At 30.6% G+C, this 16,421-nt stretch overlaps 2 protein-coding genes across 3 annotated transcripts in view; one reads left to right on the top strand and one right to left on the bottom strand.

The window, feature by feature from the left end:
• The window catches only part of LOC119608470, a 134,983-nt gene that overhangs the window by 98,984 nt on the left and 19,578 nt on the right, over positions 1–16,421 (bottom strand). For both annotated transcript variants that reach the window (XM_037962906.1, XM_037962905.1), the window contains exon 2: positions 11,038–11,062. The gene's annotated coding sequence lies outside the window, so the exon portion shown is untranslated. The remainder of the gene's footprint in view (positions 1–11,037; positions 11,063–16,421) is intronic.
• LOC119608477 lies at positions 11,231–14,664 on the top strand. Its single transcript, XM_037962919.1, is given in 5 exon segments — positions 11,231–11,766; positions 11,808–13,154; positions 13,157–13,384; positions 13,386–14,090; positions 14,635–14,664. Coding segments are annotated over 5 exon segments (2,721 nt in total). The 5' UTR covers positions 11,231–11,328; the 3' UTR covers positions 14,638–14,664.

Genomic DNA, 16,421 nt, shown 5'->3' with positions numbered 1-16,421 from the left:
AACTAGAACTGAACTAGAACTGAACTAGAACTGAACTAGAACTGAACTAGAACTGATCTAGAACTGAACTAGAACTGAACTAGAACTGATCTAGAACTGAACTAGAACTGAACTAGTTCAAGTTAGTTAGAACCTAAAATGTATTGCCTTCACTGAGCGATCACAGAGGTGAAAAAAACCGGTAGAAAAGTACCGAGATTGATACAATCTGTTTTCAAAAGTGAGATTACCACTTTTGTTAACATTAAGACAACGGATGTGTATAAAATACTAATAATTCGGCAATGCATCGTTGTGATTTCGACAACGAATCGACTTACGAATATCCGTAAGTACATTGACAACGGATGTTATTTAAAATTATAAACTCTTTGGTGTCAATTTTGACCAGGAGTGTATAATTTTTACCTCTGAGATCTCGTTGAACGTAATCCAAGCAAAGGTATATACAAATTTAAACATCAAAAATCTGCATGTGTACAAAAACAAATTTTCTTTCGTATACTGTATGCAGGAGAGGAAATGTTTGTTTAAAAAAAAAAAACAAATATTAATAACCAATGATAAATGAGTTTTATACCGAAAATTTTTCACAATTACATTATTAATTTAGCACAAAATATTTTATCAAATATATACATACATACATACACACTACATTAAGATGGTGATTTTTTATCAGTTGGAAAGAAAAAGTCATATTTAATCTAAGACCCATCTAAGATTTACAAATTTGCATGATTGTAAATGAGTTTGTTGTACTATCCTAAGATTACACTCACTGAAAATTATATAAAAAATTTTGTGAAAACATTAATTATAAATATTTTGAAAATATGAAAATAATGAACAATTTACCAACATTTTGCTTTGGGTTTACACAAAATTACTAGAAGTGTATAAATTACAAATAAGAATTGCAAGTCAAAAAAATATCATCATCGTCACACAACTGAAAGCATGAATTTGTCTTTGATAAAGTTTTTCCTGTTTTTTCCCTTTCAGAATAAAAATAAATAATTTCACATTTTACTTCTTACGTTTTTACCTGTGTACGATATTTTTCTGTACTCTACTTTTACAGCAAATTTAATTTCATTTTTTGTTTTCTTTGTCCGTAACAAATGTGAACGACTAAAATCCAACGACTTAAATTTGTTTCCTGTGTGACGCTTGATAAATTAGTTAAAAAAGTTGTGTTTTTTGTAAAATTAAACTGTCAACGACATAAAATGATTACTTTGAATATAAATGCATATCTGAGTTAAATCAACAAAAAAAAAAAATAAGAAATGGGAATGAAAAAACAAATTTTCAGGAGTGTGAATTTAAACAATTTTTCGGTTGACATTTATATGTGAAAATATGGGGGTGGGGTTTCGTTGACGCTGTTCGAATTATTGATTGAACTAACTAACTACTAACTAACTAACTAACTAACTAACTAACTAACTAACTAACTAACTAACTAACTAACTAACTAACTAACTAACTAACTAACTAACTAACTACTAACTAACTAACTAACTAACTAACTAACTAACTAACTACTAACTAACTAACTACTAACTAACTAACTAACTAACTACTAACTAACTAACTAACTAACTAACTAACTACTAACTAACTAACTAACTAACTAACTACTAACTAACTAACTAACTAACTAACTAACTACTAACTAACTAACTAACTAACTAACTAACTAACTAACTACTAACTAACTAACTAACTAACTAACTAACTAACTAACTAACTACTAACTACTAACTAACTAACTAACTAACTAACTAACTAACTAACTAACTAACTAACTAACTAACTAACTAACTACTAACTAACTAACTAACTAACTAACTAACTAACTAACTAACTAACTACTACTACTAACTAACTAACTAACTAACTAACTAACTAACTAACTAACTAACTAACTAACTACTAACTAACTAACTAACTAACTAACTAACTAACTAACTACTAACTAACTAACTAACTAACTAACTAACTACTAACTAACTAACTAACTAACTAACTAACTACTACTAACTAACTAACTAACTAACTAACTAACTAACTAACTAACTAACTAACTACTACTAACTAACTAACTAACTACTACTAACTAACTAACTAACTAACTAACTAACTAACTAACTAACTACTAACTAACTAACTAACTAACTAACTAACTAACTAACTAACTAACTAACTAACTAACTAACTAACTACTAACTAACTAACTAACTAACTAACTACTACTAACTAACTAACTAACTAACTAACTAACTAACTAACTAACTAACTAACTAACTAACTAACTAACTAACTAACTACTACTAACTAACTAACTAACTAACTAACTAACTAACTACTAACTACTAACTAACTAACTAACTAACTAACTAACTAACTAACTAACTAACTAACTACTAACTAACTACCTAACTAACTAACTAACTAACTAACTAACTAACTAACTAACTAACTAACTAACTAACTAACTAACTAACTATAACTAACTACTAACTAACTAACTAACTAACTAACTAACTAACTAACTAACTAACTAACTAACTAACTAACTAACTAACTAACTAACTAACTACTAACTAACTAACTAACTAAACTAACTAACTAACTAACTAACTAACTAACTAACTAACTAACTAACTAACTAACTACTAACTAACTAACTAACTAACTAACTATAACATAACTAACTAACAATACTAACTAACTAACTAAACTAACTACTAACTAACTAACTAACTAACTACTAACTAACTACTACTAACTAACTAACTAACTAACTAACTAACTAACTACTAACTAACTACTAACTAACTAACTAACTAACTAAACTAACTAACTAACTAACTAACTAAAAAACTAACTACTAACTAACTAACTAACTAACTAACTAACTACTAACTAAAACTAACTACTAACTAACTAACTAACTAACTAACTAACTAACTAACTAACTAACTAACTAACTACTAACTAACTAACTAACTAACTAACTAACTAACTAACTAACTAACTAACTACTAACTAACTAACTAACTAACTAACTAACTAACTAACTAACTACTAACTAACTACTAACTAACTAACTAACAACTAACTAACTAACTAACTAACTAACTAACTAACTAACTAACTACTAACTAACTAACTAACTAACTAACTACTAACTAACTACTAACTAACTAACTACTAACTAACTAACTACTAACTAACTAACTAACTAACTAACTACTAACTAACTAACTAACTAACTAACTAACTAACTACTAACTAACTAACTACTACTAACTAACTAACTAACTAACTAACTACTAACTAACTAACTAACTAACTAAACTACTAACTAACTAACTAACTAACTAACTAACTAACTACTAACTAACTACTACTAACTAACTAACTAACTACCTAACTAACTAACTAACTACTAACTAACTACTACTAACTAACTAACTAACTAACTACTAACTAACTAACTAACTAACTAACTACTAACTACTAACTAACTAACTACTAACTAACTACTAACTAACTAACTAACTACTAACTAACTACTAACTACTAACTACTAACTACTACTAACTAACTAAACTACTACTAACTAACTACTAACTAACTAACTAACTAACTAACACTACTAACTAACTAACTAACTAACTAACTAACTAACTAACTAACTAACTAACTAACTAACTAACTACTACTACTAACTAACTAACTACCTACCTAACTAACTAACTAAGTAACTAACTATAACTAACTAACTACTAACTAACTACTAACTAACTAACTACTAACTAACTAACTAACTAACTAACTAACTACTAACTAACTAACTAACTAACTAACTAACTACTAACTAACTAAGTAACTAACTAACTAACTAACTACTAACTACCTAACTAACTAACTACTAACTACTCTAACTAACTACTAACTAACTAACTACCTAACTAACTACTAACTAACTAACTAACTAACTAACTAACTAACTAACTACCTACCTAACTAACTAACTAACTAACTAACTACTACTAACTAACTAACTAACTAACTAACTAACTACTAACTAACTAACTAACTAACTAACTAACTAACTACTAACTACTCTAACTAACTAACTAACTACATGGATCTTAAAACTTCTATAACACACACTCACTCATACAAAAGACAACATACCACAGTAGCACAGCAATTTAAAGAGGTATCTTCCGTTTTAAGTTTGACCCTAATTTTCTGTCTATTGTTATTTACTGTTGCTCATACTCCCCGCAGTTAACTCTCTGTTGATGATAAAATTTATTGTGGTGGAAATGTTGTATTGTTATATTTAGTTTTTTAAATATAACATAAAATATTAAAGTTACACAGTTTGCAGTTTGTAGTAACATTTAATGAAAAAATGGACAAAATTGTTAGAAGGAAAAATAAAAACATACATTTTCCGAATAAAAAAAGAGCAACGACTTAGAATTTGGGTAAAACACTTTAAGGACCATATGAGACTGTGACTACGAATGAACCTTTATTATACATAAATATTTTACTAAATATTTATAATAAAAAAGAAGAATAAATATAAATTCCTGTGGACAAACACCTTTACGCGACAAGAACTGATTTAATACAGATTTCGATGAAAAGAAAACCTTAACCAGTAAAATTATAATTTTACAAATATTGTTGCATGTATAATATCCGTAGCTACGTAGCATAAGGTAAATTATAAACATTCTTTTAACAACTTACTTGTAAGTTGTTCTTTTCAAACACAGGCACAAATTTCTTCCCGATTTTACTTCTAACGAATTATTAAAGCCACATCTCACCTTTTGTTTAGCTGCTTCTGTTATTGTTGAATTTAAAATATTTTGAAAACCCAAACATTGGTAGAAAGTTGTTTTGTTATTCTTACCACAAACAACAACAGCCAAAACAACAAAAATCCCTAGACTAGTCCTATAGTCTAGTCTATAGTCTAGTCTATAGTCTAGTCTATAGTCTAGTCTATAGTCTAGTCTATAGTCTAGTCTATAGTCTAGTCTATAGTCTAGTCTATAGTCTATTAGTCTATAGTCTAGTCTATAGTCTAGTCTATAGTCTAGTCTATAGTCTAGTCGAAGTCTAGTCTATAGTCCTAGTCTATAGTCTAGTTCTATAGTCTAGTCTATAGTCTAGTCTATAGTCGATGTCTAGTCTAGTCTATAGTCTATAGTCTAGTCTATAGTCTAGTCTATAGTCTAGTCTATAGTCTAGTCTATAGTCTAGTCTATAGTCTAGTCTATAGTCTAGTCTATAGTCTAGTCTATAGTCTAGTCTATAGTCTAGTCTATAGTCTAGTCTATAGTCTAGTCTATAGTCTAGTCTATAGTCTAGTCTATAGTCTAGTCTATAGTCTAGTCTCTATAGTCTCTAGTCTATAGTCTAGTCTATAGTCTAGTCTATAGTCTAGTCTATAGTCTAGTCTATTCTAGTCTATAGTCTGTCTATAGTCTAGTCTATAGTCAGTCTATAGTCTAGTCTTAGCTAGTCTTAGTCTAGTCTATAGTCTAGTCTATAGTTAGTCTATGGTCTAGTCTATAGTCTAGTCTATCAGTCAGTCTAGAGTCCTGTCTAGTCTGTAGTCTAGTCTATAGTCTAGTCTATAGTCTAGTCTATAGTCTAGTCTATAGTCTAGTCTCTAGTCTAGTCTATAGTCTAGTCTATAGTCTAGTCTATAGTCTAGTCTAGTATAGTCTATAGTCTAGTCTTAGTCTAGTCTATAGTCTAGTCTATAGTCTAGTCTATAGTCTAGTCTATAGTCTAGTCTATAGTCTAGTCTATAGTCTAGTCTATAGTCTAGTCTATAGTCTAGTCTATAGTCTAGTCTATAGTCTAGTCTATAGTCTAGTCTATAGTCTAGTCTATAGTCTAGTCTATAGTCTAGTCTATAGTCTAGTCTATAGTCTAGTCTATAGTCTAGTCTATAGTCTAGTCTATAGTCTAGTCTATAGTCTATCTATAGTCTAGTCTATAGTCTAGTCTATAGTCTAGTCTATAGTCTAGTCTATAGTCTAGTTATAGTCTAGTCTAGTCTAGTCTATAGTCTAGTCTATAGTCTAGTCTATAGTCTAGTCTATAGTCTAGTCTATAGTCTAGTCTATAGTCTAGTCTATAGTCTAGTCTATAGTCTAGTCTATAGTCTAGTCTATAGTCTAGTCTATAGTCTAGTCTATATCTAGTCTATAGTCTAGTCTATAGTCTAGTCTATAGTCTAGTCTATAGTCTAGTCTATAGTCTAGTCTATAGTCTAGTCTATAGTCTAGTCTATAGTCTAGTCTATAGTCTAGTCTATAGTCTAGTCTATAGTCTAGTCTATAGTCTAGTCTATAGTCTAGTCTATAGTCTAGTCTATAGTCTAGTCTATCGTCTAGTCTATAGTCTAGTCTATAGTCTAGTCTATGGTCTAGTCTATAGTCTAGTCTATGGTCTAGTCTATAGTCTAGTCTATGGTATAGTCTATAGTATAGTTTATAGTATAGTCTGTAGTCTAGTCAGAATAGTTAGTTTAGATAATTTTTTTCTACAAATTCTCTTTCTTCCCATTGTGCACAATCTCGTCGGTAGTGTTGACGTTGCTTTTTTGCTCTTTTTGTTTTGTTTTCTCTCATTTTAAAAATGTTTATTATCTGTACATGATTGCGGTTCAGATTTTATATTTGTTTTGGGCCTTTTTTGTTTCAAGCGACAAGAAAAAATTTAATTTTTGCCTTAAAAAGTTAAAAATATAATGGCAGTAAATTAAGTAAAAATTTATAAATTCATGCAATTAAAATTTGGTTTTATATGTTTATGAATTTTATTTTCACAATCAATTTTTATATTTTTCTAACAACAAGTCAAATGATTTTATTTTTGTTTCACAAGGTCAAAGGTCATCATTGAACTAGAGGCTATTTATAGAGAAGACAGTCTGCCAGAAAATTAAACATAAATGTAAATTCAACTAAAACTTGACTATGATGGAAACATTAGTTGATACGCAATTAGAGCTAAAATTAAGCTATAAATAGAATTGCTAAAGTGTTGCTACGAAAGAACATTTCTCAAACTGCGTAAATAAAAAATTTTAAACTACAATATTTACACAAAGACGACCTACATAATCGTTTCTAACAAAACTACCCCACCCTAGCATTCCCCTAATCACCTACTTCCGCCCGAAACGAAAAACTTTCTTGTAAAAACAAACTTTTGTTAGCAGCAAAAAAACCAAACTCTGCTAGTAATTTATAAGAAGATTATGCAAGAAAAAAAAAACAACGCATGTAAAATAATCCTTTTCCTTCAGCCTTTTATTTCACAACTCATATATATGGTAATTTTGGTTTCGATTCTTTTATTTTCTTTATTCTTAATTTAACTTTTACTTGAGTATACATTGTTTTAGTATGTGTGTTCATATTAATATTGTGGTATTCCGTTTAAAACCACACGGTGCTTCATACACACACCATTATACTCACACACCCTTGTCATACATACATACATCCGGTTTTTATTTATATATTCACAAAATTATGTTAATCATGACCAAAGGTTTTTATTTTTTATTTTTTTTTTTTTTTTTGGTTTTCTAAAACTAAAACTTATTTTAACTTATAATTTTAGAAAAAATTCAAAAACTCCCACATGTATGGAAATGTTCAAATAAAAACTTTATTAGCAAACCAATAAAAACAAAAATTTCATATTTATACAAAATATCCTTCATCCATTTGGTTTAATGTCATATTTAAAAAATCAAGCTTAAACAAGCGTAAAAAGGTTAAATTTGTATTTCTTTGTAATCAGACATGGATATTTAATATTTTTCTTTTTATAAAAAGGTATAATTTTTAGTTTTAAAAAATGGCCAGACATAAACTTTATGTTTTTATAATATAACAACAAGGATTAATATTTTGTTTTTTACTAATATTTTTGAAAACATATTTAATTTCTGTAGAAAAATTAAAAAAAAAAACTGAATATTATACTTTTTTAAAAGTTAAAATTATACATTTTGTTATAATTAAAAAAATAGACTAGACTATAACTAGACTATAGGCTATGCTACAGACTAGACTTTAGATCATAGAAAAGACTATAGCCTAGACTACAGAATAGACTATAGATTATAACTAGAATAGAATAGACTATAGACTAGACCATAGATTAGACTATAGACTAGACTATAGACTAGACTATAGACTAGACAATAGACTAGACTATAGACTAGATTATAGACTAGACTATAGACTAAACTATAGACTACTATAGACTAGACTATAGACTAGACTAGACTAGACTATAGACTAGACTATAGACTAGACTATAGACTAGACTATAGACTAAACTATAGACTAACTATAGACTAGACTATAGACTAGACTATAGACCAAACTATAGACTAGACTATAGACTAGACTATAGACTAGACTATAGACTAAACTATAGACTAGACTATAGACTAGACTATAGACTAGACTATAGACTAGACTATAGACTAGACTATAGACTAGACTATAGACTAGAATATAGACTAGACTATAGACTAGACTATAGACTAGACTATAGACTAGACTATAGACTAGACTATAGACTAGACTATAGACTAGACTATAGACTAGACTATAGACTAGACTATAGACTAGACTATAGACTAGACTATAGACTAGACTATAGACTAGACTATAGACTAGACTATAGACTAGACTATAGACTAGACTATAGACTAGACTATAGACTAGACTAGACTAGACTATAGACTAGACTATAGACTAGACTATAGACTAGACTATAGACTAGACTATAGACTAGACTATAGACTAGACTATAGACTAGACTATAGACTAGACTATGACTAGACTATAGACTAGACTATAGACTAGACTATAGACTAGACTATAGACTAGACTATAGACTAGACTATAGACTAGACTATAGACTAGACTATAGACTAGACTATAGACTACTAGACTATAGACTAGACTATAGACTAGACTATAGACTAGACTATAGACTAGACTATAGACTAGACTATAGACTAGACTATAGACTAGACTATAGACTAGACTATAGACTAGACTATAGACTAGACTATAGACTAGACTATAGACTAGACTATAGACTAGACTATAGACTAGACTATAGACTAGACTATAGACTAGACTATAGACTAGACTATAGACTAGACTATAGACTAGACTATAGACTAGACTATAGACTAGACTATAGACTAGACTATAGACTAGACTATAGACTAGACTATAGACTAGACTAGACTATAGACTAGATAGACTATATAGACTAGACTAGATGCTAGACTAGACTATAGATTATAGACCTAGACTAGACTATAGACTAGACTATAAGACTAGACTATAAGACCAGACTATAGATCGACTATAGACTAGACTATAGACCTAGACTATAGGACTAGACTATAGACTAGGACTATAGACTAGACTATAGACTAGACTATAGACTAGACTATAGACTAGGACTATAGACTAGCACTATATAGGACCTGAGACTATAGACTAGACTATACTAGACCTATACCTAGACTGATAGACCTAGACATAAGACTAGACTATAGGACTAGACATAGATGACTATAGACTAGGGAACTATAAGACTAGACTATAGAGCTAGACTATAGCTAGACTATAGACTAGACTAATAGACTAGACCTATAGACTAAGACTATAGACTAGACTATAGACTAGACTATAGACTAGGACTATAGACTAGACTAGACTATAGACTAGACTAGACTATAGACTAGACTATAGACTAGACTATAGACTAGGCCGATAGACTAGACTTCTTAGACTAGACTATAGACTAGACTATAGAATATACTATAGACTAGACTATAGACTAGACTATAGACTAGACTTTAGACTAGACTTTAGACTAGACTTTAGACTAGACTTTAGACTAGACTATGGACTAGACTATATACTAGACTATAGACTAGACTATAGACTAGACTATAGACTAGACTATAGACTAGACTATAGACTAGGCTATAGACTAGACTATAGACCTAGACTATAACTAGACTATAGACTAGACTGTAGACTAGACTATAGACTAGACTATAGACTAGACTATATGACTAGACTATAGACTAGACTTTAGACTAGACTATAGACTAGACTATAGACTAGACTATAGATTAGACTATAGACTAGACTATAGACTAGACTTTAGACTAGACTATAGACAAGACTATATACTAGACTATAAGACTAGACTATAGACTAGGTTATAGACTAGACTATAGACTAGGTTATAGACTAGACTTAGAAGACATAGACTAGACTATAGACTAGACTAACTAGACTAGACTATAGACTAGACTATAGACTAGACTATAGACTAGACTATAGACTAGACTATAGACTAGACTATAGACTAGACTATAGACTAGACTATAGACTAGACTATATACTAGACTATAGACTAGACTATAGACTAGACTATAGACTAGACTATAATCTAGACTATAGACTAGACTTTAGACTAGACTTTAGACTAGACTTTAGACTAGACTATAGACTAGACTATAGACTAGACTATAGACTGGGCTATAGACTAGACTATAGACTAGACTATAGACTAGACTATAGACTAGACTATAGACTAGACTATAGACTAGACTATAGACTAGATTATGGGCGGTTTCACGCCCATTTTTATCTTACAAACAAAATTTAAAACTCTATTTTTCTCAAAAGTTCATACTGATGTTAAAGTTGTCCATTTAAAAGTGGTTGGTCAGAGTCAAGAATTTATATAAACATGGAAAGGTCGGAAATAACCTTTGCATTTGTATCTTTTTTTAACACAATGAACTCTAGAGGCCTTCGAATGGAAGTATATTTTTCTTAATAAATAAACTTAATTTACTTTCTAGATTTTTATTTTTTTCCATAAAATATTTTTGTAAATTTAAAAAAAAATACTTACATTTGTTAAGTGTTAAAATTCACACCTAAAAGAAATAGAAAGAAAATAAAAATTAATAATTTTTATACAATTTGTATTATTAAAAAGATATTTTCCAACACTGTGTTTGTTTCATTCTCAAATGTATTTCTAACAATTTTCAAAAATAAGTTTTTTGTGACAATTTATTTTTTTTTTATTTCGAAAATTTTCTTTGAAAAACTATTTGAAAATTTTAAAGTTTTAGAAATCTTTAGCAATTTGTAACAAAATTGAAAATTAAAAATTTTTTGTAAACATTTTCCCCACAAAATGACTAATTGGTCTTCGAGAAAACGTTTTGATAGTAATCCTTATCCGTTGCACATGAAAAAGAGACGTAAGAAATTCTATAGTAATTCAGACCATCCAGCGGAAAACAAAGAAAATTTTATGAACTTTTTAAATCTAAAAACAAATCAAATGGATTTAAACTCCCAGTATTTATATGCAGATTCTTGGTTTATAAAACAGGCAAACGAGAAACAAGCTAACAGATTAGAAGGAGGTGGCGTAGGACCATGTGAGCAACAGGAAGTGTTTTACGATTGTGAAAGTGAGCTCGAACCTCAATTGCAAATATTTGAGATTATTAATGAAATAAAAAATCCCAGAGAATTTAAAAGTCTACTCAAACAAATGGCTTATACTTCGAATGTCTTGTATCGTACCTTTCGTCAGGCTTATAGTAAACTAGGAAATGTAATCAGAATTTAGGAGAAAGTCCTTTTAAGCAAATGGCTTGTGGTGATATGAATCCTTTGGAAGTTATTAACATCGCAATACCTCACAATAAGCAGAAGCATTTGGAAGAGGAAAGATATGATTCCTTTAAAAAAGTTAAACGCGAAAAGAAAAAGTCAGCAAGTTTAAGGAAATTTACAGAGGAGCAGCAAGGATTTGTATGCTCTAGCTGCCAGGATAAAGAAAATATGTGTGACTTATGTTTGAAAGCTGTACAGCCGGAAAATGCTATATGTTATGGCCAAAGTTCCCAGAAATCTTTGACAGCAAAGACAATGGAGGATTTGAAGGAAGTTGACAAACCAGAAGAAATTTCCAAAGGGATTATCAAACAGGAATGTGATTTCTCTAACTGGTTTCCGGAAAGTCCTGCTTGTTTAGTGGAGACTAATGTTTGTAAACAATATGAGAAAGATTTACAACACTTGGACTTTTGTGAAAGGTGTGCAGTGTTAAGAGGTGAAAAGCCTTGTCACTCTAATGTGCCGGCAGATGAAGAGGAAAGAGTCTGCGAGAAATCTTCACAAACTTGTCAGAAAGTAAAATGCTCAAAACCCTTAAGACAAGTCCAACAACCAGCTAAACAAGTTCTAAATTTAAATCCTGTTTGTGTCACCATACCCTTAAAATTGCAAATTGACTCACAAAATTGTCAATCACGTTTCATAGAAACGGAAATTATAATGGAGGCCTCTTCGGGACAACAAATTAAATCACAAAATGTACAGCAACCTATAAGACATCTAGTACCAATATTTCCGTCTACAAGTGCACCAGTATACCACCAAACTCCAGCCATAACTACCCACCAACCTCAGCAGAAAAATGGCAGTGATCTCTTTTACTCTTGCATTTCGAATTCCGGTATTATAAAACCCAATGAAACGCCCCCACTTGGTGGAGAAACTTCTTTAAATGAAGTTCTAGATATTATAAAGAAACGCATGCCAACTGCAGAAGAATTACCTCCCGCATTAACTAAAACCATAGGTACCCGAATGTCTCAACCAGCCAGTGTTATAGCCACTACAATGACCGAGTCAAAAGATCCTAACAGTAAAGTTGATTTTACACAAACTGAACAACCAACAGCACCAGTAACTACACAACCAGATCCGAAATTAAAAGCTCAAAAACTTAGAGCCGATCTTTTGGGAGAAGTCAGAGCTGCCCTAGAACAAACTACACCTATAGCGGCTCTTAAAGCTCTAATGGAAGGTAAACGTTTTTCATTACCCACCACCGATTTAAGGCCAAAAGAATCCTCTCAAATGAAAACACCAGCTAGACATAGTATGCCCAGTAACTATGCGGATCTAGCAACTACAAATGTACCCCTACAACCTTTACCAGCTTACCACCCTTTACAGCCTCTAACAGAAAACCCGCTCTTCCTTCCAAACCCTTAGAAACAACCAAACCCTTCAGCGTAGTAACCGAAACTGTACAAACAGATGCTTCTGCCATTAAAGCCTCTGGTCACTATAAACGTAATGAAATGCGCAATGAAATCCAAGAGGAATTGAAAGAACTTTTAGAACCCAATCCCTCAAAATCGAAAACAAAATATGCAGCCGAAGAAAAGAGATGAAATTTTACTTGACCTTTATAAACTCTTTCATCCTGATAGCGCTGGACGTTTGCCCAAACAAATTAGTCGGGAAAATGCCTTACAAGATATAAGCTATCTTGTTAAACCGGAAACAGTTTCAACGGATCCCAACTCACCTAAAACCTCCGACTCTCAAGAAAGTATTATACAAAGCATAAAGCATATACTGAATCCTAAAACCCAACAAAAATCAAAGAAAAAGAAGTATGACAAAGAGACTAAAGAGAAAATTTTGGAAGATCTACAAATTATCCTAACACCACGTCAAAAGAAACCGGAAATTAATCAGGAGATACGAACCAGTGTTTTACATGATTTACAATTTATGTTGGATACTGGCCGGGAAAGTACTTCGCCTCACAGACCTCCTAGGTTATCGCAGTTGCAGGCAACTGCTGCAGCTGATACCGGTCCCAGTTCCTCTCGTGGTCAGGAGTTAAAGCAACAACAAATGCCACAAAAACCTCCCAATGAGATAAGAGATAGTCTGATAGCTGATCTTAGGTATTTACTGGATACCACACATCCTCATCAACCTATTCAAAGTAATACTTTGGAAGAGAATGTGGCTTCAACGAGACCAGCAGTTAGAAAGCCCCCTGGTGTACCAGCAAAGCCCAAAAAATCGAATAGCATAACATCTTCCGAGGGTTCAATGCGCGACAAGGATAAACATAAGGTTAGTTAGGTTGTTGTTTTGAAATTCAATTTTTCGTATTATTCTAAGGTTAACATATAAACCACGCCCCTTTTAAGCCTACTTTTTATACCCTTCACCTTCGCGAGAAGGGTATATAATTTTGGATCCTTATAGATTACGGAGTCGATTAAGCCGTTTGTCCGTTTGTCTGTCTGGTCATTCACGATATTCTCAATACAAAATAGCGGAGTTGATTAAGGCATGCCCGTCTGTCTGTCTGTCTATCTGTCTAGTCATTCACGATATTCTCTATACAATATAGCGGTGTCGATTAAGCCATGTCCGTCTGTCTGTCCGTCTGTGTGTGTGTCTGTAGAAATCAATTTCTGAAGACCCCAGATATCTTCGAAATAAAAATATTCAAGAATTCTCTCAGATAGGTTTTCGAGAAGTTTCCTGTTTAAAAAATGTTTAGGATTTTATAGAAAACTGATTATTTACGATATTTTCTATACAAAATTTTTCCATCATAAAATTTGAAAATTTTTAAAATTGATCGATATTCTTCACAAATTTTTTCCAGTAGGTGGAGCCAACTAAATTGGATAAAAAATAAAAGTGACTACTAGTGCAAATAAAGATGTTAACATACCCACAACGAAATCATCTTCCTCCGATACATTTTTTTTGAAATGCAAGAACAATATCCAAGAAGTTCACAACAAAAGAACAGAAAAGAATAAGCATTTAAGGATCAATCTTTGCAAAATGTCTAACGCAAATTAATAAATGTTATATCAAAAATATTTTTTCTAAATCTCAATTAAATCAAGGTTTATAAGTATGTATTGATGTATGTCCATATCTGCTGAATATTTCACTAAACAATTGACAACACGACCATTTTTGAAGAACATGTAATATACATAGTAAGAAATTGCCATTACAATGTTAAGTCTCATTATTAATCTAGAACTGAATATATACAATACAATAAATACATTTATGAATAAAACTTGTAAAAGTGTTGCAAATAATAGCTTACCAAACACATTACAAACAGCACTTGACAGCATAAGGTCAGAAGATATCAACTCACAGCACTTTGTCCAACACAACACAATAAAAAATTACAGAAAAACCAAAAACAATCTGAACTATAAGAACCTCCTTAAAGTGCTGAATTTAAATTTTGTAACTGAACTTGTCACAACTAGTTTACGTTCAAGTTAAAAAAAAACAAATGAAATTTGCTAAAGACCAAAAACAACTCGGTATAAAAATGTAATAAAAAAGCAGAGAAAATATATAACAGAACTTTGCAAATAACGAAAAAGTGGCAGCCAGGAAAAAATGGACTAAAGTGTTGCAAGTTAAATTCTGCAAAATGAATTTTTTTTTTTGCACCTGAAAATTTGTGGCAGCAAAGGATGCAATAAAGAAAAATTATTGCAAGGCAACGGAAACTTGTTAGTTTTTAATTTAATTTTTTAAAAAATCAAAGGAAGGGCAAGAGCTAAATTGACTTTCTAACTACTAACTAACTAACTAACTAACTAACTAACTAACTAACTAACTAACTACTAACTAACTAACTACTACTAACTAACTAACTAACAACTACTAACTAACTAACTACTAACTAACTAACTAACTAACTAACTAACTAACTAACTAACTAACTAACTAACTAACTAACTACTACTAACTACTCTAACTAACTAACTACTAACTAACTAACTAACAACTATAACTACTAACTAAACTAACTAACTAACTAACTAACTACAACTAACTAACTAACTAACTAACTAACTAACTAACTAACTAACTAACTAACTAACTAACTAACTAACTAACTACTAACTAACTACTAACTAACTAACTAACTAACTAACTACTAACTAACTAACTAACTAACTAACGAACTAACTAACTAACTACTAACTAACTAACACTAACTAACTAACTAACTAACTAACTAACTAACTAACTAACTAACTAACTAACTAACTAACTAACTAACTACTAACTAACTAACTAACTAACTAACTAACTAACTAACTAACTAACTAACTACTAACTACTAACTAACTAACTAACTAACTAACTACTAACTAACTAACTAACTAACTAACTAACTAAACTAACTAACTAACTAACTAACTAACTAACTAAACTACTAACTACTAACTAACATAACTAACTAACTAACTAACTAACTAAAACTAACTAACTCTAACTAACTAACTAACTAACTAACTAACTTAACACTAAACTAACAACTAACTAACTAACTAACTAACTACCTAGAATAAATGTAAAGCTGGTTTTAAATCCGGAAAAGTCGGGTTAGCACATTTGTAACTA

The sequence above is a fragment of the Lucilia sericata genome, unplaced genomic scaffold (assembly GCF_015586225.1).
Source record: "Lucilia sericata isolate MDLA Ls3-8-SP2 unplaced genomic scaffold, ASM1558622v1 Contig000840F_arrow, whole genome shotgun sequence".
Lineage (NCBI taxonomy): Eukaryota > Metazoa > Arthropoda > Insecta > Diptera > Calliphoridae > Lucilia > Lucilia sericata.
Note: the sequence above shows the minus strand (reverse complement) of the source record. Positions and strands in the feature narration are given on the sequence as shown.